This window comes from Chanos chanos, chromosome 3 (assembly GCF_902362185.1).
Source record: "Chanos chanos chromosome 3, fChaCha1.1, whole genome shotgun sequence".
Classification (NCBI taxonomy): Eukaryota; Metazoa; Chordata; class Actinopteri; order Gonorynchiformes; family Chanidae; genus Chanos; species Chanos chanos.
The window spans coordinates 21553004-21575799 of NC_044497.1; the positions used below are offsets into that span (position 1 = coordinate 21553004).

General features: G+C 40.0%; 1 protein-coding gene across 1 annotated transcript in view; it reads right to left on the reverse strand.

Annotated features, from left to right (window-relative positions):
- The window catches only part of st18 (ST18 C2H2C-type zinc finger transcription factor), an 81926-nt gene that overhangs the window by 12253 nt on the left and 46877 nt on the right, over nt 1–22796 (reverse strand). The window contains exons 2-15 of the mRNA XM_030767654.1: nt 19807–19837; nt 18661–18860; nt 14254–14943; nt 13311–13445; nt 11560–11650; nt 11352–11441; nt 8871–9079; nt 8406–8569; nt 6387–6629; nt 5301–5413; nt 4691–4753; nt 4405–4473; nt 1024–1086; nt 436–516 (exon numbers count right to left, since the gene is read on the reverse strand). Coding sequence (XP_030623514.1) covers nt 436–516; nt 1024–1086; nt 4405–4473; nt 4691–4753; nt 5301–5413; nt 6387–6629; nt 8406–8569; nt 8871–9079; nt 11352–11441; nt 11560–11650; nt 13311–13445; nt 14254–14943; nt 18661–18860; nt 19807–19837 — 2242 coding nt within the window. The remainder of the gene's footprint in view (nt 1–435; nt 517–1023; nt 1087–4404; nt 4474–4690; nt 4754–5300; nt 5414–6386; nt 6630–8405; nt 8570–8870; nt 9080–11351; nt 11442–11559; nt 11651–13310; nt 13446–14253; nt 14944–18660; nt 18861–19806; nt 19838–22796) is intronic.

Sequence of the window (22796 nt, forward strand, 5' to 3'; positions counted from 1 at the left end):
TATATGAAATTTATATGTGTACTTCATATATGTGTTTAACAGGGTATCTCTGACAGGGTATCTCTCCTGTTTGTTGAATTCCTGCTGAGATGCAGCTGTCATTGCCTTAAAACAATGGGGAGCTATTTGTTCTCAGGTGATCTCTAAAAAGCATATAACAAATGCAGTTCATAACAGAAAACGCCTACTCCATATTACATAACCATATACACATAAGGGTTTACAGTGTATTTTTTCTAAATTACACACAATATCCAATGCAGATAAAAAAAAAAAAATAACAATGGAAACCCTTACTGTTAATTGTGATTTCTACAGCAAAATCCATTACTGCTGGCTGACTGCACAGGATCTGTCATTACCACTGTTATCAGGGTATGGTAGCATGGGCTCTGACAGATCTGTGTAAAAATATAAAGACTGCCATGCACATACCTCATTTCTTGTTCTTCCTTTTCATCTTTGCTTGGTGTGAGCTTCAAGCTTCCTTTTCTGGCACGTGGACATCCTGACAAACTGCAAGAGAACACGACGTACGTGTCATCCTTTTGATATTAAACTGTGTTAAACTGTGCAAATATGTGCGTAGAGATGGAGACATTATTTGGTTGCCATGCAGTATTTAAGACTCACTTTGAACTCCTGTTCAGTTATCCAATAACGAAATGTTACATAACATTGTGTAAAGTATAAAATAATAGAAAATAGCCAAAATAGTGTCCTTAAATCTGTTAATTTAGTATCGTACTACTCAACAAAAAAAGGAGTCTATGATCAGGCAAGAATTGATATTTGTTGATTAATACAGTGCCTTGCACAGGGATGTCTAGAGCCATGTACTGTTGCTTTATCTGTGCCGTTCACTCTTAAAATAAACAGACTTGCATGAAAGCATTCTCACCTGGTTTTCCAAAGCTTTAGTAAGAGCCTGATTAAAGGTTAACCAAATATCTGTATATACATGAGCTCCCCTGTACAGGCATGTCTAAGCTGAATGTGGGGGCGGGGTCATACATGGCTTACCTCCTGTGAGATGCATAGTTTCCGGTCACATGACCAGATCCATCACATCCAGGAGTGGGGCACCTGTGCAGCAAAAAGAAAAGAAAAGAAAAGAAAAGAAAAGAAAATATTCTTTTCAACCAAGCAAACTACAAACTAGAAGACTGCAAGTCAATGTCAGTCTGGAAACCATTCACCTTTTGTTGTGTACTTCCCCTAATTCACTGAAATCTGATCAAAATCTCCCATAGATATACTAAACTTGATATAAAGTTAGTTGGGATAAAATAGTATCGTCATATGAAATTGATGTCTGAAGAACCCTGGTCGTGGAACTGTGGCAGTGAGACCGTGACAGTGGGACTGTGGTGGTGGGACTGTGGTAGTGGGACTGTGGTAGTGAGACTGTGGCAGTGAGACTGTGGTAGTGAGACTGTGACAGTGGGACTGTGACAGTGGGACTGTGATAGTGAGACTGTGGCAGTGGGACTGTGGTAGTGAGACTGTGGTAGTGAGACTGTGACTGTGAGACTGTGGTAGTGAGACTGTGACAGTGGGACTGTGATAGTGGGACTGTGATAGTGAGACTGTGGCAGTGGGACTGTGGTAGTGAGACTGTGGTAGTGAGACTGTGGTAGTGAGACTGTGGTAGTGAGACTGTGGCAGTGAGAATGTGGTAGTGAGACTGTGACAGTGAGACTGTGACAGTGAGACTGTGACAGTGGGACTGTGATAGTGAGACTGTGGCAGTGGGACTGTGGTAGTGGGACTGTGATAGTGAGACTGTGGCAGTGAGACTGTGGTAGTGAGACTGTGGTAGTGAGACTGTGGTAGTGGGACTGTGGTAGTGCGACTGTGGTAGTGAGACTGTGACAGTGAGACTGTGACAGTGGGACTGTGGTAGTGAGACCTTGGTAGTGAGACTGTGGTAGTGAGACTGTGACAGTGAGACTGTGACAGTGGGACTGTGGTAGTGAGACCGTGGTAGTGAAACTGTGGCAGTGAGACTGTGACAGTGAGACTGTGGCAGTGAGACTGTGACAGTGAGAATGTGGTAGTGAGACTGTGGTAGTGGGACTGTGGTAGTGAGACTGTGGTAGTGAGACTGTGACTGTGAGACTGTGACAGTGGGACTGTGGTAGTGAGACCGTGGTAGTGAGACTGTGACTGTGAGACTGTGACAGTGAGACTGTGACAGTGGGACTGTGGCAGTGAGACTGTGACAGTGGGACTGTGATAGTGAGACTGTGGTAGTGAGACTGTGACTGTGAGACTGTGACAGTGGGACTGTGGTAGTGAGACCGTGGTAGTGAGACTGTGGTAGTGAGACTGTAACAGTGAGACTGTGACAGTGGGACTGTGGCAGTGAGACTGTGACAGTGGGACTGTGATAGTGAGACTGTGACAGTGAGACTGTGGTAGTGAGACTGTGGCAGTGAGACTGTGACAGTGAGACTGTGGTAGTGAGACTGTGACAGTGAGACTGTGACAGTGGGACTGTGGTAGTGAGACCGTGGTAGTGAGACTGTGGCAGTGAGACTGTGACAGTGAGACTGTGGTAGTGAGACTGTGGCAGTGAGAATGTGGTAGTGAGACTGTGACAGTGAGACTGTGACAGTGGGACTGTGGTAGTGAGACTGTGGTAGTGAGACTGTGACTGTGAGACTGTGGTAGTGGGACTGTGGTAGTGAGACTGTGGTAGTGAGACTGTGACTGTGAGACTGTGACAGTGAGAATGTGGTAGTGAGACTGTGGTAGTGGGACTGTGGTAGTGAGACTGTGGTAGTGAGACTGTGACTGTGAGACTGTGACAGTGGGACTGTGGTAGTGAGACTGTGACAGTGAGAATGTGGTAGTGAGACTGTGGTAGTGGGACTGTGGTAGTGAGACTGTGGTAGTGAGACTGTGGCAGTGAGACTGTGACAGTGAGAATGTGGTAGTGAGACTGTGGTAGTGGGACTGTGGTAGTGAGACTGTGGTAGTGAGACTGTGACTGTGAGACTGTGACAGTGGGACTGTGGTAGTGAGACTGTGACAGTGAGAATGTGGTAGTGAGACTGTGGTAGTGGGACTGTGGTAGTGAGACTGTGGTAGTGAGACTGTGACTGTGAGACTGTGACAGTGGGACTGTGGTAGTGAGACTGTGACAGTGAGAATGTGGTAGTGAGACTGTGGTAGTGGGACTGTGGTAGTGAGACTGTGGTAGTGAGACTGTGACAGTGGGACTGTGGTAGTGAGACTGTGACAGTGGGACTGTGACGGTGGGACTGTGACAGTGGGACTGTGGTAGTGAGACTGTGACAGTGGGACTGTGGTAGTGAGACTGTGGCAGTGAGACTGTGACAGTGGGACTGTGGTAGTGAGACTGTGGTAGTGAGACTGTGGTAGTGAGACGGTGACTGTGAGACTGTGACAGTGAGACTGTGGTAGTGAGACTGTGATAGTGGGACTGTGGTAGTGAGACTGTGGTAGTGAGACTGTGACAGTGGGACTGTGGTAGTGGGACTGTGGTAGTGAGACTGTGGCAGTGAGACTGTGGTAGTGAGACTGTGGCAGTGAGACTGTGATAGTGGGACTGTGGTAGTGAGACTGTGGTAGTGAGACTGTGACAGTGGGACTGTGGCAGTGAGACGGTGACTGTGAGACTGTGACAGTGGGAATGTGATAGTGAGACTATGGCAGTGAGACTGTGACTGTGAGACTGTGACAGTGGGACTGTGGTAGTGAGACGGTGACTGTGAGACTGTGGCAGTGGGACTGTGATAGTGAGACTGTGGCAGTGAGACTGTGACTGTGAGACTGTGACAGTGGGACTGTGATAGTGAGACTGTGACAGTGGGACTGTGACAGTGGGACTGTGGTAGTGAGACTGTGGCAGTGAGACTGTGACAGTGGGACTGTGATAGTGAGACTGTGACAGTGGGACTGTGGTAGTGAGACTGTGGCAGTGAGACTGTGACTGTGAGACTGTGACAGTGGGACTGTGATAGTGAGACTGTGACAGTGGGACTGTGGTAGTGAGACTGTGACTGTGAGACTGTGACAGTGGGACTGTGATAGTGAGACTGTGACAGTGGGACTGTGGTAGTGAGACTGTGGCAGTGAGACTGTGACTGTGAGACTGTGACAGTGGGACTGTGATAGTGAGACTGTGACAGTGGGACTGTGGTAGTGAGACTGTGGCAGTGAGACTGTGGTAGTGAGACTGTGACAGTGGGACTGTGGTAGTGAGACTGTGACAGTGGGACTGTGGTAGTGAGACTGTGACAGTGGGACTGATTATTTTACATGTTATTTTACAACATGTAAACTAATCAGTGGCAATCACTGTATATGTTTCAATGCAAACAGTAATTATACAATTGGAGAAAAAAAAAACAAAACAAAAAAAACCATGCCTACTTAAGTTCCTGAGAATTGGCTGCCATTAAAGACTTCAGGGTTTTGTCTGCCAGTGGACATCCAGATACACTGAAATAAATAGGGAAATCAGATTTGACCTCTTTTTACAATGAAAATTCAACAGTTTGTGAAACTTGCCTTAAAAAGCAATTGAATAATTGCTGTATATGTTGGTTTGTGCAATAGACTATAGAGGACTGAATAGATTACAGAAATGACTCTGTGTGTGACTGTCAGAGGTGAGATATAAACATATGTAATGTTCACAAGGTGATATTCAAATTACCTTCTGTGTGAGGCATAATTTCCTGTAACGTGACCACTGCCATCACAGCCTGGAGTCGGACAACTAGAGGGAAGGATACAGATTACAGATTTAAAATCATATACTGATAAAGAAATGGATTACAGTTTTATATATTGAATCATATACAGATTTTTAACCATATAAGTTTGTGCAGGTAAGGATATGGATTATGGATAGATATCTGTATACAGGGAACAAGATAGATTACAAATTTACATGTGGATTACAGATTTAAATCCATATGCAGGGACTGATATAGATTTCAGATTTACATGTTGATTAAAGTATTATAACCATATATATTTATGCAGAGAAGGATATAGATTATAGGTACATAACCACAAATATTTACGAAGGAGAGGCGTGATATCACTGCCTTGTCATTTTTAAAAACATTACAAATCTAACATGTGAAAACAACGCTAAGAGTCTACTTAACCACTGTAATCATCTACTAAAACATTTAAAATATAGCTTAATGTGATGTTTTGTTTGCTGTTATGTAGAACATGACATGATTTTTTTTTCTTTTTCTGAATGCAGAATCTTTACTGTTGTTTTCTGTGAACAATGCACTGGTGCACTATACCTCATCAGCTCCTTCTTGGTGTCTCTGGATAGCATCTTGGTCTTGGGACTGGTCATACTGGAATCTCCAGGACAGGCCTTGTCCTCCACAGGCATCTTGTCCAGCTGATCCTGCTAGAGAAGAGCAGATACAGATGTGGACATATTCCTGAAAAGAGGAAAATCACCGGGCCCCTGTGGCAGAGACAGGGCCGTCTTTAATACTTGAACTACAAAATGGAACTGCAAGCCTGCATGATAATTTTGCTTAAGTACACTTAGTAAATCACATATCCATTAAACTATTCTTTAATCCTTCCCAGTATTTTTACAATGGGCAGTTAGGATGTTAAACCTTTGGATTCCTTTTTTGCTGGAGCCACAGTTTTTCTCATACCAGATGTGTGGACTTTTGGGTCTTTTGCACTCAAAAGTCCACACATCAGTTGAAAGAAGATCAGAATTATCAGCTTTTAATTGACATTTATCTTTTGATTCATGTACATCAACTTCATGTACCTCCTCCATAACATTTATTATACATGACACAAAGCTTCTTAAGAATTATTACAGTATGTCCAGTCAAGATTAGATACATGTGATATCTTTAGTGAAAGGACTTGAATATTGAGGGAATCAGACTACATTTAGGCTTTCATTATATGAAATAAAGTATATCACTAAATAGTGAAGTTACCTTGCCGGTAATCAAAAGTATTTGGAAATTTGGCAAATACTTTGAAAGTAGTTTGAATCCAGAACCATAGACCTATCCTCACACAGATATCAGCTGTTTTATAAAAAGCCTTTCCCTCCATTTGGGATAGCTGTGGTCATTTGAACTGCATCTAGACTTACAGCTCATTCAGAGCAGCATCTGGACTTACAGCTCATTCAAAACTGCATCTGGGCTTACAGCTCATTCAAAACTGCATCTGGGCTTATAGCTCATTCAAAACTGCATCTGGACTTATAGCTCGTTCAAAAGACGGATAGCTGAAGTAAGTTGAATTGTATCTGAACTTACAGATCATTCAAAAGAGGGATCGCTGAGGGGTTTTATACAGTAAGGTTCAGCCGTGTGTGCGTAACCTCTGTGTCAATTTACCTCTTTATCTTGCTGGATTAATGCTTTGCTGAAGTTGAGTGGGAGGTCCCAGGCCTTGTCCTGCTCACACAGGGCATGGTAGAATGCAGGGGAGATGTGAAGAGCAGCAGACTTTGAGAGGGAAGACTCAGGAATAAACGGAGCGTCGCCTACTGGGATCATGGGAGATTCTCCCATCTTCTCCTTCTTCTTCTTCATGCTCAAGTCAAGCGTGCCATTTTCATCCACCTCAATAGCTATATCCTAAAAAAAAAAAAAAAGTCATAAGCCAATGAGAAAATGAGTCTTTGTTTTGAATGACACTTTCAGTAGTTTGTGGACTTTGATAATTGGTATATAGATGACTGTGCATACGGCGGAGCCTAGGAAATGGGCGTGGCACTGGTAGATCCCCTGCACTCTGAGCGAACGCTCACCTTCCAAAATGATTTGGCATGAGAGCACCAGAAACAGAGGATTTAAACAATTGAATTTGACAAGTACAAAACTGGAATAAACCCTTAAAGTATGTCTAGAGTTATCCTGTGTTGTGTGGTAGTAACGATACACACGACAAACTGTGTGTAATTCTCTGAGCAGACAGCTGATACACAGTTTTCAGCAAAGACAACTGTGTCATCTGTTTTCTAGGACACATCACCAAGACAGCAGCTGCAGTTTGTGGTTTTAGGTCAGCCACTAAAACAAAAATTAAAATGCTTAATGCTGGCACATAGCTTAATGACTCAAGTTTTCTCATAGACAGATGCATCATTCAGTTTGTACTGACACACTGACCGTGATATTTATGGTATTAGAAGTAACTCATCAATTACCGCCCCAAAAATTTAAGTAAAAGTTATGCTTTATATATATGTATGTGTATATATATATATATGTGTGTGTGTGTGTGTGTGTGTGTGTGTGTGTGTGTGTGTATACACACACACACACACACACACACACATATTTATATAAAAGTTATATAAAAATAGATATATTAAAATTATATATGAAAATTTTCTTTAAACCATCTGTATATAATCTTTTTTTATTTTTGGTTGTTTGTTTGTTTTCAGGAACCTCCTTAAAGCAGCACAAGGCAAATGACCGAACCATCCCAGAGAGATCTGATAGTTTACAGATATTTCATGATTAAAATGCATAAAGACATTTCAGCACAGACATTCACAGATGAGAGATCAGCAGACGCTGTTTAATTCATGCTCACAGTTTGTACTGTACCTGGTCTCTACCCACTCATCACTGAAATTCAAACAGGCCTGCTCCGCAAGGGGCGCTTAAACTCACAAAGAATTTCACACCATGCTTCAACAAGTGTATGTATTTTATAATGCCTCTTGTCTTATCTGAATGCTTAAAAATACACAAATATTTAAAAATGTACATTATCTATTTATTTATGTGTTTATTCATTTCAATTCAAATTTCATTTTTTTGACTGTGGTTGTTGAAACTCAACAAAGAAGTTACCAGACTTCTGTAGCCGTGCAGTGCCTGTGAGATTTATATTTTGTATCTGAATTTAAGATGGCAGTTAATGAATCTGATGGCTGATTGGTCTAATCCACTGAATAACTTTGATGGCCCGTCTGATTGAAACAGACAGTGTGGGCTGATCTGAACAAGCTTATCCTAGATAATATCTCACTAAGCAAAATATCTTCTGCCATCTGTGAACAAGATAGGCACACTCTCCTCCAGCCCTTTCCCCTACATTACCACATACATATAAATCAAATGCATGACCACATGGTTTACAAAAAGCCCTGTAATTGTAATTGAGAAAGAAGGCGTGATTGTATTTCTGTCCCAGTCTTTTTGATGTGATTACACAAATTTTCCTTTGTGTACATTAAAGCTTTATGGGAGGAAAAATCGCTTGTATTCCTGCCACCAGAGACACAGTTCTCAGTGCCAAAAAGTGTCTTTTGATGTTTCCCCTTTTTCATACACAAATCACAGTTGCTTCAGAATGACCACAGTAAATACCTTCTCCAAGTGGTCTAATTTGATTACCTTTGTGGATGCTGCCAGGGGCCGAGTGGAAAAGGCCTCCAGGTTGCCGCGGTAGCGGGTGGAGAGGTTCAGGATAGCAGTGGAGGCTGAGCTGGGCTGCAGGGCCTCAGCTTTGTGGTGACCAGGGCTGTGGCCTCCAGTCACAGAGATTCGACCACTGGGGCCTTGGGAGAAAGTGAGGGTTGGAAACATGCAGGTGGTCACATGTTACATTTAGGTACAGACATCAGCACTATAGCCTTTTAAAAAAATGCAGGCTGTGTGTTTGCTTCATTTACTCATTCACAGCCTCATTCACAAATGTACACATATACACCTCACAAAGCAACCCATCCAAATAAATATACATTTGCATCCCACACAAAGAAAATCCTCCCCAGGTTATCATGCTGTACTGACACACAGACCAGTTTTCAAACTAAGACTAAATGGAAAAATGAACATTTTGGAATTTCAGAAACTCACTGTCCGAGAAGTGAGAAATCTGATGATTCTCGTCAGCCTCCATTTGGGGGTTCTTGCCAAAGACCTGTGCGTCAAAGCTGGCGTAGTCAAAGTAGACTCTGCTGTATTTGTCCATGTCCCTGGTGATGTTGGCCTGCAGAGCAGTGGTGGGGTGGACAAACCTGTAGTGGTACTGACTCAAATCAAACTTCTTAATTGGCCCTAGAGGTCTATGTTGGAAGGAAGGGAAGAGGAAAAGAAGGGTGGAAGAAAAGACACTGAAATCCTTCTGTAATGCTGTTTTTAGCAGCAGGTGTCGGCAGAGAGGGCAGAGATCTCCTCAGTGGCCTGTCACTGACCAATGAATCAATAAGTAACAAAACACAAAAAGAAAAGACAAGACAAGCAAGGAGAAAACACAACACTGCGAATGACACAGGCAGAAAACAATAGGCACAGAAGCAAAAAAACATAGACAATTAAGATACACGAAAAAAAATTATGATGCAATATGTTGATGTGTCACAGTTAATGTATGTACTTCTGTGAGTCAAATGAATTTTCAAAAAAATGATCAATTCTTTTTTTTTTTACACCCTCAGCATGGTTTGTCTGGGTTTACTGTGCAGACGGCTTCTCATTCCAGTATTATAACACTAATGAGAACGCAGTGGTAGACTGTCTCTATGAATGGCTCTATGGTTCTACAGCATTCTTTCCAACACTCATAATTGCCTGCAGCCCCCCAGAACGGTGTTTTCTCCTGTTAACACAGATAGACAATAATGCAGCAGTGGGGAAAAAAGATGCACCGCTACACGGATAGTTTTGTTAAAATTTAGTAGAATTTAATTTCTGGTGCAACGCATCACATTTAAAGTGCCATTTAGGAGCATAATATTCAGTTTGATGATGCTAGCAAGAGGAGAGCTGCTTTTGCACAACAAGTCACTCAGCCTGAATGAGGACCTCTGATATTCGTTACTCTCATTCTCTGTATTAAGCACAAACAACACAGCATTAACAGAAACAAAACATTTACAGATGGCTGCAATTTGGAAAACACTCGCAGTGGAGGTGCTTCAGCAATGAGGGAGTGTGGTGAAACTGCAATGATGAAGAGAAGTCTGCGGCAGGTATATTGAAACATTTTCATTAAACAGGGAGGACACACTTGATGAGCTGAGGCTTGAACATGTCTACTGGGGGAGCTGCCAAAATGCAGTGTGTCCTGAAATGTTCTGTTCATAGTTTACAATATATTTTTTACTAACGGCCAGTATGGCCTCTAATGTTCCAGAATTCAGGCCATATAAAACAACTACTGGACATATGTTTTAAGTAGCCATATAAAAGTCTACATTTAAACAGCAATAAAACACAAAACACAAATGCTATGATCCAAACAATGTACTTTATGAAAAGTAGTCGGTGCGAATGAACTCTTTGCTGCTCTTCGCAAACTTTGCAAACTGAACATATGGGCTGCAACAATAAAAGAAAAAAAATAGTCTTGGTATTGTTCATTAAATAAAGACATTAGCCTACAGTAAATGTATGTCTCTTAGCATTCCAAGCCAGTCAAATTAAATAAATTGAAAGCAGGCTAAATGAAGAAGCAATTAGGTCTAAAATAAAATAATAGGCTGGTCGGTTCAGAGTCCAAAATCGCATGTGTCGTATTCCCACTTATCTTGCTGGACTTGGCTGCAGTACTTGCACCATCACCTGATTTTTTAAAAAACTGTGCAAGGGTTGTCTGCTTTGACATTTCGGAGTTGTGCTAACATGCGGATTTGAGCAAAAGCACAGGGCTGTTGCTATGGAGTGAGCGTGGCGCACTATAGGCCTTTGATCTCACGCAATGCTTAGCCACATGGCCAAACACTCAGTGAATCTCTCATTGTCGTAACAGCGGAGACAAAACCAAACTTTTGCATAATATAAGTTCATATTTAAGTTGTCTTGGCAACAGAATTTATGTGTCACACAATATTAAACTATCTAATGAATTTATTCATTTATTTATTTATTTGGTACATTTCCCACCAGACATTTTGGTCGTTGATATTTACTGGACAACTACACATGACACCGGCTGAAAGCTGGCTAACGTAAACCCTGGTTCTGTTCCTTTTAATGTTGTCCTGTAGTTACTTAACGCCGCCATGCTGTGGCTTAATGATCACTTTGTAATTTGTTTTCATGTTGTTCTGTGCTATCCCAACTCTTTTTTCTATTTTTCTTCTCTACTTTGTTCTTGGGTTTTTCATTTTAGCTCTGTGTTTTCTGTGTGTTTGCCTTTTTAAATTCCAGTTTGGTATTTGCTGTTTTGTGTCGCAGTTACCATCCACCTGCCATCAATGAAAGGAAACATTTTGAGAAAAAATTAACCCAAAGGATGTCTCCAGACTAGTGTTAAGTGTGTCTAAGAGATATAAAAGATTAGAGACGATTACTGTGTCTGGAGGAGACAAGTGTGAGGTGCCAGATGTGAACTACCTTGCCAGTCGATCAGCCTGTCGACATTTGGACAGGTCCTCCTGAGGTCTGGAGATTTTCTCTGCAGCGGCGATTGGGCAGCCTGAGAGACTGGGAACCAGTGCAAGAAAATGTGAATGTCTGATTGTCATAGAAATTGCACAGTGTCATTGTTACATTTACATAAAAGAAAGGCCCATGTGTAAATGAACCATGAGAAGGACTGCACCTCCTGTGTGTGCTACGGTTGCTGTTGACGTGGCCCCGTCCTGTGCAGCCCGGGGTCGGGCACTTCAGGACGTTTTCATGCATGGCAAGGACTGCAGATCAAAACAAACCAAAGGTCAGCACATAATGTAGCCAATCAAACACATTCAATCCACTAAGTTATCAAGAAATAAACCAATAAGTAGAGTGACTACTAAACAAGGATGTCCTATGTAATCAAGTCTGAAACCAGAGGACTGTTCCTTTGCAAAATGATCATAAAATATTGGGGGGAAACATCAGGGTAAAAATCAGGTTAAAACATCAGGAAAGACATCAGGTTAAAACATCAGAGAAGTGAAATTAAAAATACAGAATTCAGTCCCAAGGAAACAAAAAACTGTGGTGACATTTGCCAACATATGAGTTTAACATGTGCAATAATAGGTACAGGCAATGGCAAAATCAGTCCGTACTGTTTATAAATTCAAAGTTCAAACTTGAAACTGGTTAACTCATGTGAATCTTCCTGAATTCTGCCTGAATTGTTCATTTCATCATGGGAGATTAGCCCATATCTTTTAAACTGATTGGCTTATATATAGTACAGTAATTAAAAAAAAATCCAAAAAAATTTCTATTGTACAGTTAGACAAGTATAATAATCTGAAGCGATATAATTTAAATACTTTTATTTCTGGTTCCTCACAAAGCTGTGGTTTAGTATTTTATTTGGCATTACTTAATAAACTTGACTAGACCTGATTAGTTAACTGCTTGTTTAATAAAACAGATTAAAACTGGGAAAATTTAAATAGTTATTTAATAAAACAGATTATACATGAGAGTAAATCATCCCATACAAATACCGCATTTATACTTTGAACATGGAAATAAACAGTAAACGTATGTTCTTGGATGCAAGCCAATTCTTATTTGAATTTTCTTGGTTATATAAGCCTCTTATATAAGGGTTTATGTGGGAAATAGTTTTTTATTTAATTTTACATTTAACTGCATGAAAATGTCATGACTACAAAAAAAAATTACCATTTTAATAGCTCACACACTTTGGTAAAGTTTTCTTCAATATTCTTAGTAACTATTCATTCTTCATGTACTGTCCAATTAGTGGAGAGGAAGTGTCCATGTGTTTGTTTTCAGCATTCTGCCTCCTCTAAGCCTTTGATTGGCAAATGCTGCCTCTGGTCGAGGAGTACATGCTTTCAAGTCAGAAAAGTTAATTACATTTTCTCTGACTTCTGTTTTGTTGTTGTTGATGTTTAATGGTGAATGTTTGGAATGTTATTTTAAAATGACAAAAAGCAAACTAGTTAAAGTTATTTTAGAAGCATGCAGTCAATAAGGACTCCAGAGCAAATCAGTAAGTGGACTTTTAATTGTAGTAATTAAAAAAGTATAAAAGAATTCCTCTTTCTGTCTGTAACACTTTCACAGTAAATAGAGGAGTATTGTGAAACAAAGAGAAGGTATTTGTTGGACTGAAATCAATTGCAGCAAAGATACATATTACTGATGGCGTGCCTTAAATGTTTTTACTTCAGAATAATATTGTGAGGAAAAACAGAAAATACTTATCAGGAGTAAGAAATGATCAAAAGTGGTGTTGTAGTCTGTCTATGTGTGTTCTAGTCTGTCTGTGTGTGTGTCTTTATTCATTACACTTGGCATGGGTTGAGTGAAATGTCCAGTGTCCAAGCCCAGGACAAAGATGATGGACGCAACACTGAAATAAACCCAGAATGCACTCACTCTCAGGGGGGACACGAATTTTGTGAGGACATCCAGACAGACTCCTGTGATGAGGGTAGAGACCTGTAACATGTCCTGTCCCGTCACAGCCTGGGGTCGGACACTTCACATCCTTTTTTTCTATTCGGGGTGTGTCTGTGGTGATGAAAACCACACGCACGCATACACACATACATACACACACACACACACATATGTGCACGCGCACACACGCACACACACACACACACACACACACACACATTCAGATTTCAGTTTAGAAATGTGAAATTGTGAGCTGCAGTGGGAAGATTCTGTAACAGTGAGATACAGATTTAAGCTGTCCTCTTAAAAGCTTTCCGCTGCCAAATGAATACGTAACTGCACACTTTCATTCCCTGCCTGCTGTAAGCTCTGAAGCATGTTAGGTCAGACACTTTTTTGCCCAGAATAGAGACATTAATCTGTTACATTAGTTAAGGCAGTGGTTTCACACAGGGGACACATTTCTTAATGCTTATCCACAGAAAGATTACACCATGGATTATTCATCACTTACACGCAGTCATCTGAAGAATCAGCGTAAAACACTGAAGGTACTTTGGCTGGATTTATGACTTATGGACATGGTTAAATGTCCAGATGATTCCTATCAAAATCCAATATTGTAAGCGGCTGGGATGCCATCAGAAGATTTTTTTTATTAATACTTTTTTAATATACTGGTTATTTACTACTTCACTTGTTGCCAAAATGTTTTTAGTGCATAAGAGGATTTTGGTCTAACCCCCAGGGTTAGGTTTTCTTCTTTCTCTCTCTCTAAAAGCCTCCATACTGTCGTACAGAAACATTGTCGTCCAGAAACATGTGTGTGTGTGTATGTGTGTGTGTGTGTGTGAAGTGTTCATAAGTGTTCAGATCTCAGTCCCTGCAGTGTCTTGTGTGCTGTGCCCATGTGAGTTACCTTTGCTGATGTGGTAAGGAGTGTGAGGGTCCATGTCTAGCATTCTCTGATGTTTTCTCCCATGATTAATCTGCTGGAGGAGGAAATGGTCCATGTCCTTATACGCTATGATCTGTCTCTGCTCAGAGCACAGTGTCACTGCCTGCTCCAGGAGGCTCAGATTCAGACGGGCCCTGTCCAGCTCCAGCGGCCTGGGCCCCGGACTCCACCCCCAGCCTCTCTCCAGCCCTGTCCCCTGGAGGTCCTCCTCACTGTCACTGGGCTCCCTTGTGCACACAAACTCCTCCATTAGGAGCCCCATGCTACCCGTGCTCCTGAAGCCGGAGTGCACCTCCTCCCGGAGGTGCTGCCCCAGCAGGTTTTCCTGTGGGGGTGTGTCGTCTGGTGCTTGGCGGAGGCTGCGGTGGGCACCATTGATTTTCACTAGGGACGGCGGACCAGCCCACTCGTCCTCTTCACTGTCTCTGTCAGGGTCTTTGTGTTGTGACAGGCAGTAGGCTGAACCAACCCTGTCCTTGCTTTCATTGTGGTTGTGCAGCTCTGACTCTGCTCCTGCCTCGTCTTGTGGGTCAGAGACCAGAGTCTCGGGCTGAGGGGAAGCCTCACTCCGGTTATCTGACCACTGTAATGAACTCTGAGAGCTTTCCACCAGTTGCTGATGAACATTGTTGAGAAGGAGATCGTTCTCATCTAATAATCAGAAGCACAGAGGAATCATTAGACAGTTATTATTAATCAAGCACTCCTTTATGGTCATCATTAAGTATGATATATTACTGAATATATTGTTTAATATACACATTTTACAGTTGAAACCATTACTGTTATAATGTATAGCCATTCATTTCCATTTTTAATCCTTATTAAATTTTAATTTTCAGTAACATTCCAATGAGTCAGTGAGTAAATTAAATGCTGACAAAATCATTATTTTGTACCCTTTTATGCACAGTGAAAAGATTTAGCTAGAGGATCATTCAGACAGCAGAGGGTTTAAACAATAGCATCAGTTTAAGGCCCATTTTCCTCAAATCCTTAAGTAAACAGTATTTATTTTCAATCTGATTACAGAGTACATGAGTCTAAGATTGATTTTTGGCCTCTTAGAATTCCTGAATCAGATTCAACCAGTAGACACAGATTTGGATTACTGAGGAAACACTGCATATGACATTGAACATGAGTTTCAAACTGTTCATTACGCATAAATCAAGTGAGGAACAAAGGAACATGTGGAGATTCATCATACATTGATATTGACTTCTTGTTATTTGTTAAGAATTCATCCCACTGACCTTATTTTTTATTTGTAGACATGAACAAAGAAAGTGTAAAATGTTTTCAGAGAACAGCATAAACAAGAAAATCTTCGACATATCAAATGTTAAAAGAAAGCATGTTCACTCCACAATCTGTTTTCTATGGTCTCTAATACTACTACACACAAATATTGCCAATTGTTAAAAAAAAAAAAAAAAGATTCTAAAATATAGTTTTGATTTATTTTGCTGGAATGGAACCATCACTCTTGTGCTGGAATATCCTGTTTTGGTTAAATTCAATTTTTCTTTCTTTCTTTTTTTTTTTTGTGTATCTAGCTTTAAACAAATGTCTTACCTCAGTGACAAATGAAGTAACATTTATCTGTAGCTGATGAAAACAAAAAGTCCTTTTTCCTGCATTATTCTATTTAAAAGACTTATAAACAATTATTATAAACAATTAGTTTTGTTAGACTTAAGCCATGAATGACTACTTGGGTTTATCTTTTAATTCTTGGCCAAACCTACTGGTACACATCTGCAGCTGTACATTAGGACATCAGTGAGTACTGGGGTATTTATTCTAGGGAACAAATGATTCAGTTTTGTCGAACCAGACATATAGAAACCATTATCCACATAAGTCGCCTTTAAACTAAAACACAGCGATTATTTAAAGTCAGGATCAATGACATGCCATAGAAAGCTATCTGTGGGGATTGATTCAGAAATCTCTTTTGATCTGATACAGCACTGAACCTTACTGATGGTTAAAGCTTTTTAGACACATGACATTTTTGTCCCAATACATCATAAGTAGGCAGACTGAGCCTCTGACATCACAAAGCCAAATCTAACTCAGGTTAACTTAGAAGAATAGGGCCGACTGCTTCAGTGGATATCGCATCACGTTGGGTTCAATCTATTCCAATAGTTTAGAGGGGTTCTTTTCAGGCAACGGGCATTTACAGTGTCAGACACTTCGGAAACAGCCGAAACTCACAGAACGTACAGACTGGGTATCTCACTGTTTAATGAATATCTACAAAATTCCAAAAATTACAAGTAAAGCATGTTACAATTTCTAAACTTTATATATATATATATATATATATATATATATATATATATGTGTGTGTGTGTGTGTGTGTGTGTGTGTGTGCGTGTGTGTGAAACAAGCACAAATATATACAAACACAAATATATATATATGTATGTGTGTGTGTATGTGTGTATATATATATATATATATATATATATATATATATATATATATATATACACACACAACTGAATATAAAGCATCCTTTCTATACTTGGTGTGGGTAGAGTGGCATATTTAATTGGTATTTAGCCATGCTCCGTCGAGTCATTTTGTGGTGAACAGAATTAAACATTTGGATATTTATTATTTCTAATTTTTTCATTCCATTTTTGTGATTGAGTACATTTGCACCGAATCTATACGAACCAAATAATGCTGATTTTTTCCAGATGATATCACACCTTAATCCACAGAAGCATCTTTATAATAGCCAAATCATTTCTATCTTAACAACGGTGTGAAAATAGACTCCTGCCCGAAGGGATGCAAGTTACACAGTTATGCAAAGTTACAATTAGCAGGCAATGAGGACCATTTCTTTGCCATCCAGATGGAAGCATAACCCTAACCAAAAAATTAAAAAAAAGAACAGTGAAAAAGGAACGGAAAAAAGCTTGGAACACTACAGTGGTTTGCTTGTTGGAACAGGTGAACAGTTTGTACTCCAGAATAGCCATTACCGGAGTGGGGCTGCACAGCCCAGGCTTGGCTGGAGTCACACACACAACCACACCACCAAATGGAAAGCTTACACCCCCTTCCCTCCCTCCTTTTCACTTCTGAAATGCAGATCTTCTCCACAACCCCAGACCCATTTCCCTCCCTTTCCACAGTAACAAACAATTCAGCCCTGCTCACAAACCCTCTGTAAACCCAGTCATGACACACACTGAGCATCTCTGAGGAGAACAATTCTAAAAACATACATGTAAACACGGGCTGGGTGAAAGCAGGAAAACGAAACAAATAAAGCTTACCAAATAACACGGATGTTCAAGCAGAGCAAAAGGGGTTCTGATAAATCTACTGTAATCTGAACCCAGGGATACAAATCAATTCCATTTCCACTGATGTTGCTCAATTTATTGAGCTGTTCTGTTGTCCATTTAACTACCCACATGTGTCCAATAATGAGGCATAGACATTATGCCTAATTATGTATATTTGGACTCTGTTTGATGGACTAACAAAAGCTTTCGAAAGGGACAATTACGTTTGTTGCTTGGTTACATTGTTAAAAATATACCAAATAAGTGCAGATTATAGGGGAGTGGAAATGTGCACGTAAACCACGGGCATTGTTGCCAACGTGTTCATAATTCGATTCATTAGGAAATCACAATGTTTTGTTACTAGAAGGGACAGCACTTTAAATGTAATATCAAGTCCGTCATGTTTATATGTTCCTGCTCCCAAAAATGTTTTGTTGGTAGTGTGTATGATCCTTCATGTTTGTTACTAAGACACAATATAATTTACTGCCTTCTATTCTCAGTTCTTTTATTTCCATAATTATTCAAGCATCAACACGTTCATAAGAAAAACCCACTTCTTTCTAAGCAGTACAGTCAAGCTACCAGCACTTTAACAAAAAGCAAAGTCTCCTTTCACAACATGTAGTGTACCTGTCAAAGATGCCATGCCTCTCCTTAACAGAGAAATGGACTACAGCAGTCGGCAGATTAAACATTTATAACTACAAATATCAAGTCGAGATCCCGAGAAGACAGAGGAAGGGTGGTGGTAAATTTAAAGAAATTTGTTGGCTGTCAAACCCTTCAGTCAGTTAAGGTTGAATGTGACAAACAGTGGATACTGGACATGGCTTTGTAGTGTTCTGCTCTCCACACACACACACACACACACACACACACACACACACACACACACACACACAATCACAATGAAAATTAATGGAAAGGGGTGGAGGGGGAGTTAGAAGGGGAGGAGGTAGGAAAAATATGAATGCAACAGATGGTAGTTTAAAATTCAGCGTCAATTGTTCATCAAAACAGACAAAACAACGGGACATCTGTCTACCTGCTGGAGTGTCAATGTTCCTGGGCGCGTCTTTGTCCTGAGTGGGTGCCAGGTCGTCACAGTCATCCACACAGGCTTCTGCAGGGCTGGGCTTCGGGCTGTAGTGGCGTGGCTTCATCAGCAGAGACTTCCTCTTGTTGACGGGAGCCCCTTGGGGCCCTTCTTGTGCACCCCTCTTCTTTGCCACAAAAATATGTATGCTGTTGGGGAGACAGCCAAGACAGTTTCTCTGTCTTATTAGATTATTTGGATGACACAGTCTAGCCTACATGTGCACCTCATTCTCTTGCACCTCAGTCACCCTAAAATGATTTCTCCTCAGTTACCCTAAAAACGAAGAGCCTGTGCCTCAGGGTTCTCCCATGGCAGCTACAGGAGAATAAAAGCCAGTATCAACACAAGGTTTCTGGAAAACTATCCTCTGATATACTGCTTTTAGGTTAGGTTTAGGTTTTTTTTTGTGTGTGTGTGTGTGTGTGTGTGTGTGTGTTTTTTTGTTGTTTTTTTTTGAAAATTTCATTACACTGCTCTATGACACATGGTCAGAAATCAACAGGTTTCAATAACAGATTAATTATATTGTAATTTGTTTTCAAGCATCATTGGAATTTCATCAAAAGCAGTGTCTGCAGTATCCTCTTAAAGTGTGGCCGTAACTATGAATCACATGGCACAGCTTTGTTTAAAGCTTTTTCACATATTCATGCTGAGTTCCACTTTCTCACAAACAAACAAATAAGATATTTCATTAACACTGTAAGAGCAGATTACAATTTAAATTTCAACTTTAGAAGAATTATGGAAGATAGTGTTTATCTTCTAAGTGAAAAGGCAGATTAAAGCTGTATCATGAAGAGATATGGCTGTCTGTTTAGCTCTATGTCACTGTTTTTACATGTCAGGATTTTACAGGTGTGCTCACACATCGACATAAATTAAACCAATTCTCCCCTCACACAGGCAGCTCAAAGTGCTAATCAGGGCACTGAAATAAAGCTTGGCCATAACTGGTGTACTAACTCACTGCTCTGTTTTTGTATCTGTGCCACATTTTTATGCTCTCTATAAAACAATCACAAAGAAAGAAAAAACAGAAAAGTAATCGCTGACTCTTGGTGGTGAAGAGGTTGTGAACCCTGGGCTTACCTGGGAGTCTGTGTGACGCAGTCAGCTGGAACTGCAAACACAGGGAGAGGAGAGTAAGGTAAATACACATGTTTACATTTCCACCTGGCCCCAGCCCCATGCTGCACCTGTCCACCACAGCAGTCCACGTCACACTTCTCTCATCAGTCTCAAACCACTAGGAACACTGGCCTTTACTACGCGGACAGTGGCTGAGAAATATAATACATACCAACAACACTGTGAGGACACTGCCCCAGTCATTGTAGTGTGGTCATAGATCACATTCTCTTGTAATTTTATCACAATATTACAAGAAAGAGACTTGTTTGGGCTATACGGAGACTTGTTAGGGCTGTGCATTGTTAGGTCATCTTAGTAACCTAATGCTGAAATGTTTCTCAGAGATCATTTGTTTAAGAACAGAAGAAACTCATGTTTTTCATGACACATGTGATATTGTGAGAACTGCCTGGTGATTTGATGAATCAGCAGCATGTTTTTCTAAAAGCACATTTCTGTGTGTGTGTGTGTGTGTGTGTGTGTGTGTGTGTGTTTGTGCGTGTAAATATGTCTGTGTGTGTGTGTGTGTGTGTGTGTGTGTGTTTATGTGCGTGTGTGTGTGTGTGTGTGCGCGTGTTTGTGCGTGCATGTGTGTGTGTGTCTGTGTGTGTGTGAGCATGTGCGTGTTTGTGCGTGTGCGCATGTGTGTGTATGTGCGTGTGTTTGTGCATATGTATGTGTGTGTGTGTGTGTGTGTGTGTGTGTGTGTGCCGTATTTTAAATAAAACGAGAGGTTTCCGGAGCACTCAGGACATGCTAAGACCCATTAATTTACATAAAAAGAAGCTTATTGCTCTTTACACTACCTGTAAAGGCAATGTAGTATAAACAAATTTCCCCTGATTTTTTTTTAACTTACATCTGTGTAGTCATCTTTACACTGTTATTTGCTATGTGATCATAGAATTAACTTCGCCAAACGGTCAGACACAAGCAGCTTTTCAGTAGTCAAGTCTTCAGTGCTTTGTGCTCAGAATTCGTTCTCCCCTTGTTTGGCTCCTTGCTTTATTGGTAAATATAATATCGTATAACCGTACATACCGTACAATAACGTAAAATACTGATGATGCAATAAATGATGTTTTTATGTTGTTTTCATGGACAAGTTTAAGGACAAGGCTTGAATCTGAAATAAGATATTATGTTTATTTTTCCCATAGTAAAAAGTATAAATAATTAAATTATGTAATTTAATTAAGTAATATAACACATAAGTGTAGAAATAAATAAATATATGTAAACTTAATTGATAAAATAATATTGATAATATTGTTTTTGATCTTGCCCTGTTCCTCCCTAAATTCATGTGTCAGTGCAGTCTGCAAGGACAGGTCAAGATCAATAAATCAATAATTAATTAAATTGGATCATAAGCATAAAAGTAACCTAAAGCCCAAAGGTAACCATATTCTAAAATAAAAACAATTAAAAATAAAAACAGTTGGGCTACACATCGTGGAAGAAAGTTCTTCTATTATGTTTATTTTTGCTGGACAATGATTCTCTCATGCTGTAGTGGCAAAAGTATTTTTTTTCCAAATATCTGAAGAATTTTTGATTTAGAAAGAGCATACCCAATTTTGTCATTCATCAATACACACACAGAAAGAAGTGTGGTTCAACAATAATGTACGTTGTTCCCTGTGAAATACACTTGAATAATGTGGTTGTATGAGGGCCTCAGTATTGTATTGGCTACACTGTTACTTCATCCTTGCTGCAGACTTCACTGGCAAGTTTCCTGATTATTTCTAGTGTATAAATGAGATCTGTAATTGGATAATCGATGGATTGTGTACTAAAACACTCCAGATGTGCCTGTGCTGAGAAAGAAATCAGACTGACCAATCTGTAAGAATAGTGCTCAAAAGACACTAAACTACAATCAAACTGGAAATATTTCACTTGGCAAGAAAGATTTTTAAAGTATGAGAATACTCTCAGTCCAAACACCTATTCCCAGATTTATATATAAAGCATAAAGAATAGTCTCACAACAGCACAAGAGCACCCAACATTTGACCCATTTTAGCAGTAAAAAGTTCATAAATGTTTTCAAATGGAAAATTGTAAAGATCAGTGATGAAGTGGCAAAATTCTCATTAAAACTCACCTTCCTGCTTCTGTTCTTAGCCATGAAGTTCAGTGAACACTTTGATTATTTCACTCCAAATGGAAATTCCAGATTTATTATTTGTTTTTTTATTACCACTCCAGATCATAAACCCACATGCTTGATCCTTTAAGCTAGTTAAAAATAGTTTTAAGTTAGTTAAAGAGCCTTTTTTCTCAGCTTCATAAGGTGGCCGCTGTTAAATCTCTCTTTAGGACACCAAAGCCTGACCCAAGTGACTTTTCAAACAACAGACATATTTGAGATAATTACTTGATTAGATTCTTTTGAGCCATAGAGAAAAGTTTGATTGTGCAGAGAAATACTATTTTCATAAGTATCACAGTAATGCCTTTAATCGCAAGGCGGAACAGAGATTGTTTTAGTTTTCTGTTGAATGTGTTGAAGTGTTCAATGACATACCTCCTCTAACAGTGGTTATATATCCATGTTTGTGCTATTAGATTTACATTCAATGTTTGATAAGTTAGCTTGTGAAATCCTATTAAAAAGATGGGAAACCCCTTTTGGTATAAGTGGACAGGCACTCTCCTGGTTTAGATCCCACTGAATGAATACTACTGCTCTGTGCAGTCAGGTTGTGTGGCGTCCTTCAAGGCTGGATGCTAAGGCCATTGCTTTTCTCGCTGTCTGCGCTTGGTGGTATTATTCATAACAGCAGGACAACGACTGCAAATTACAATTTCATCTTACTGAACTCTGAAATGATGAAACAAAAGTTTTGCTATTTGGTTCTAAGGCTAGAACAAGAAGCTTACTGACTTTTTGTTGAATCTTGAAGTTTCTCTATAGCACAGCAGTCAAGACCAAGGTT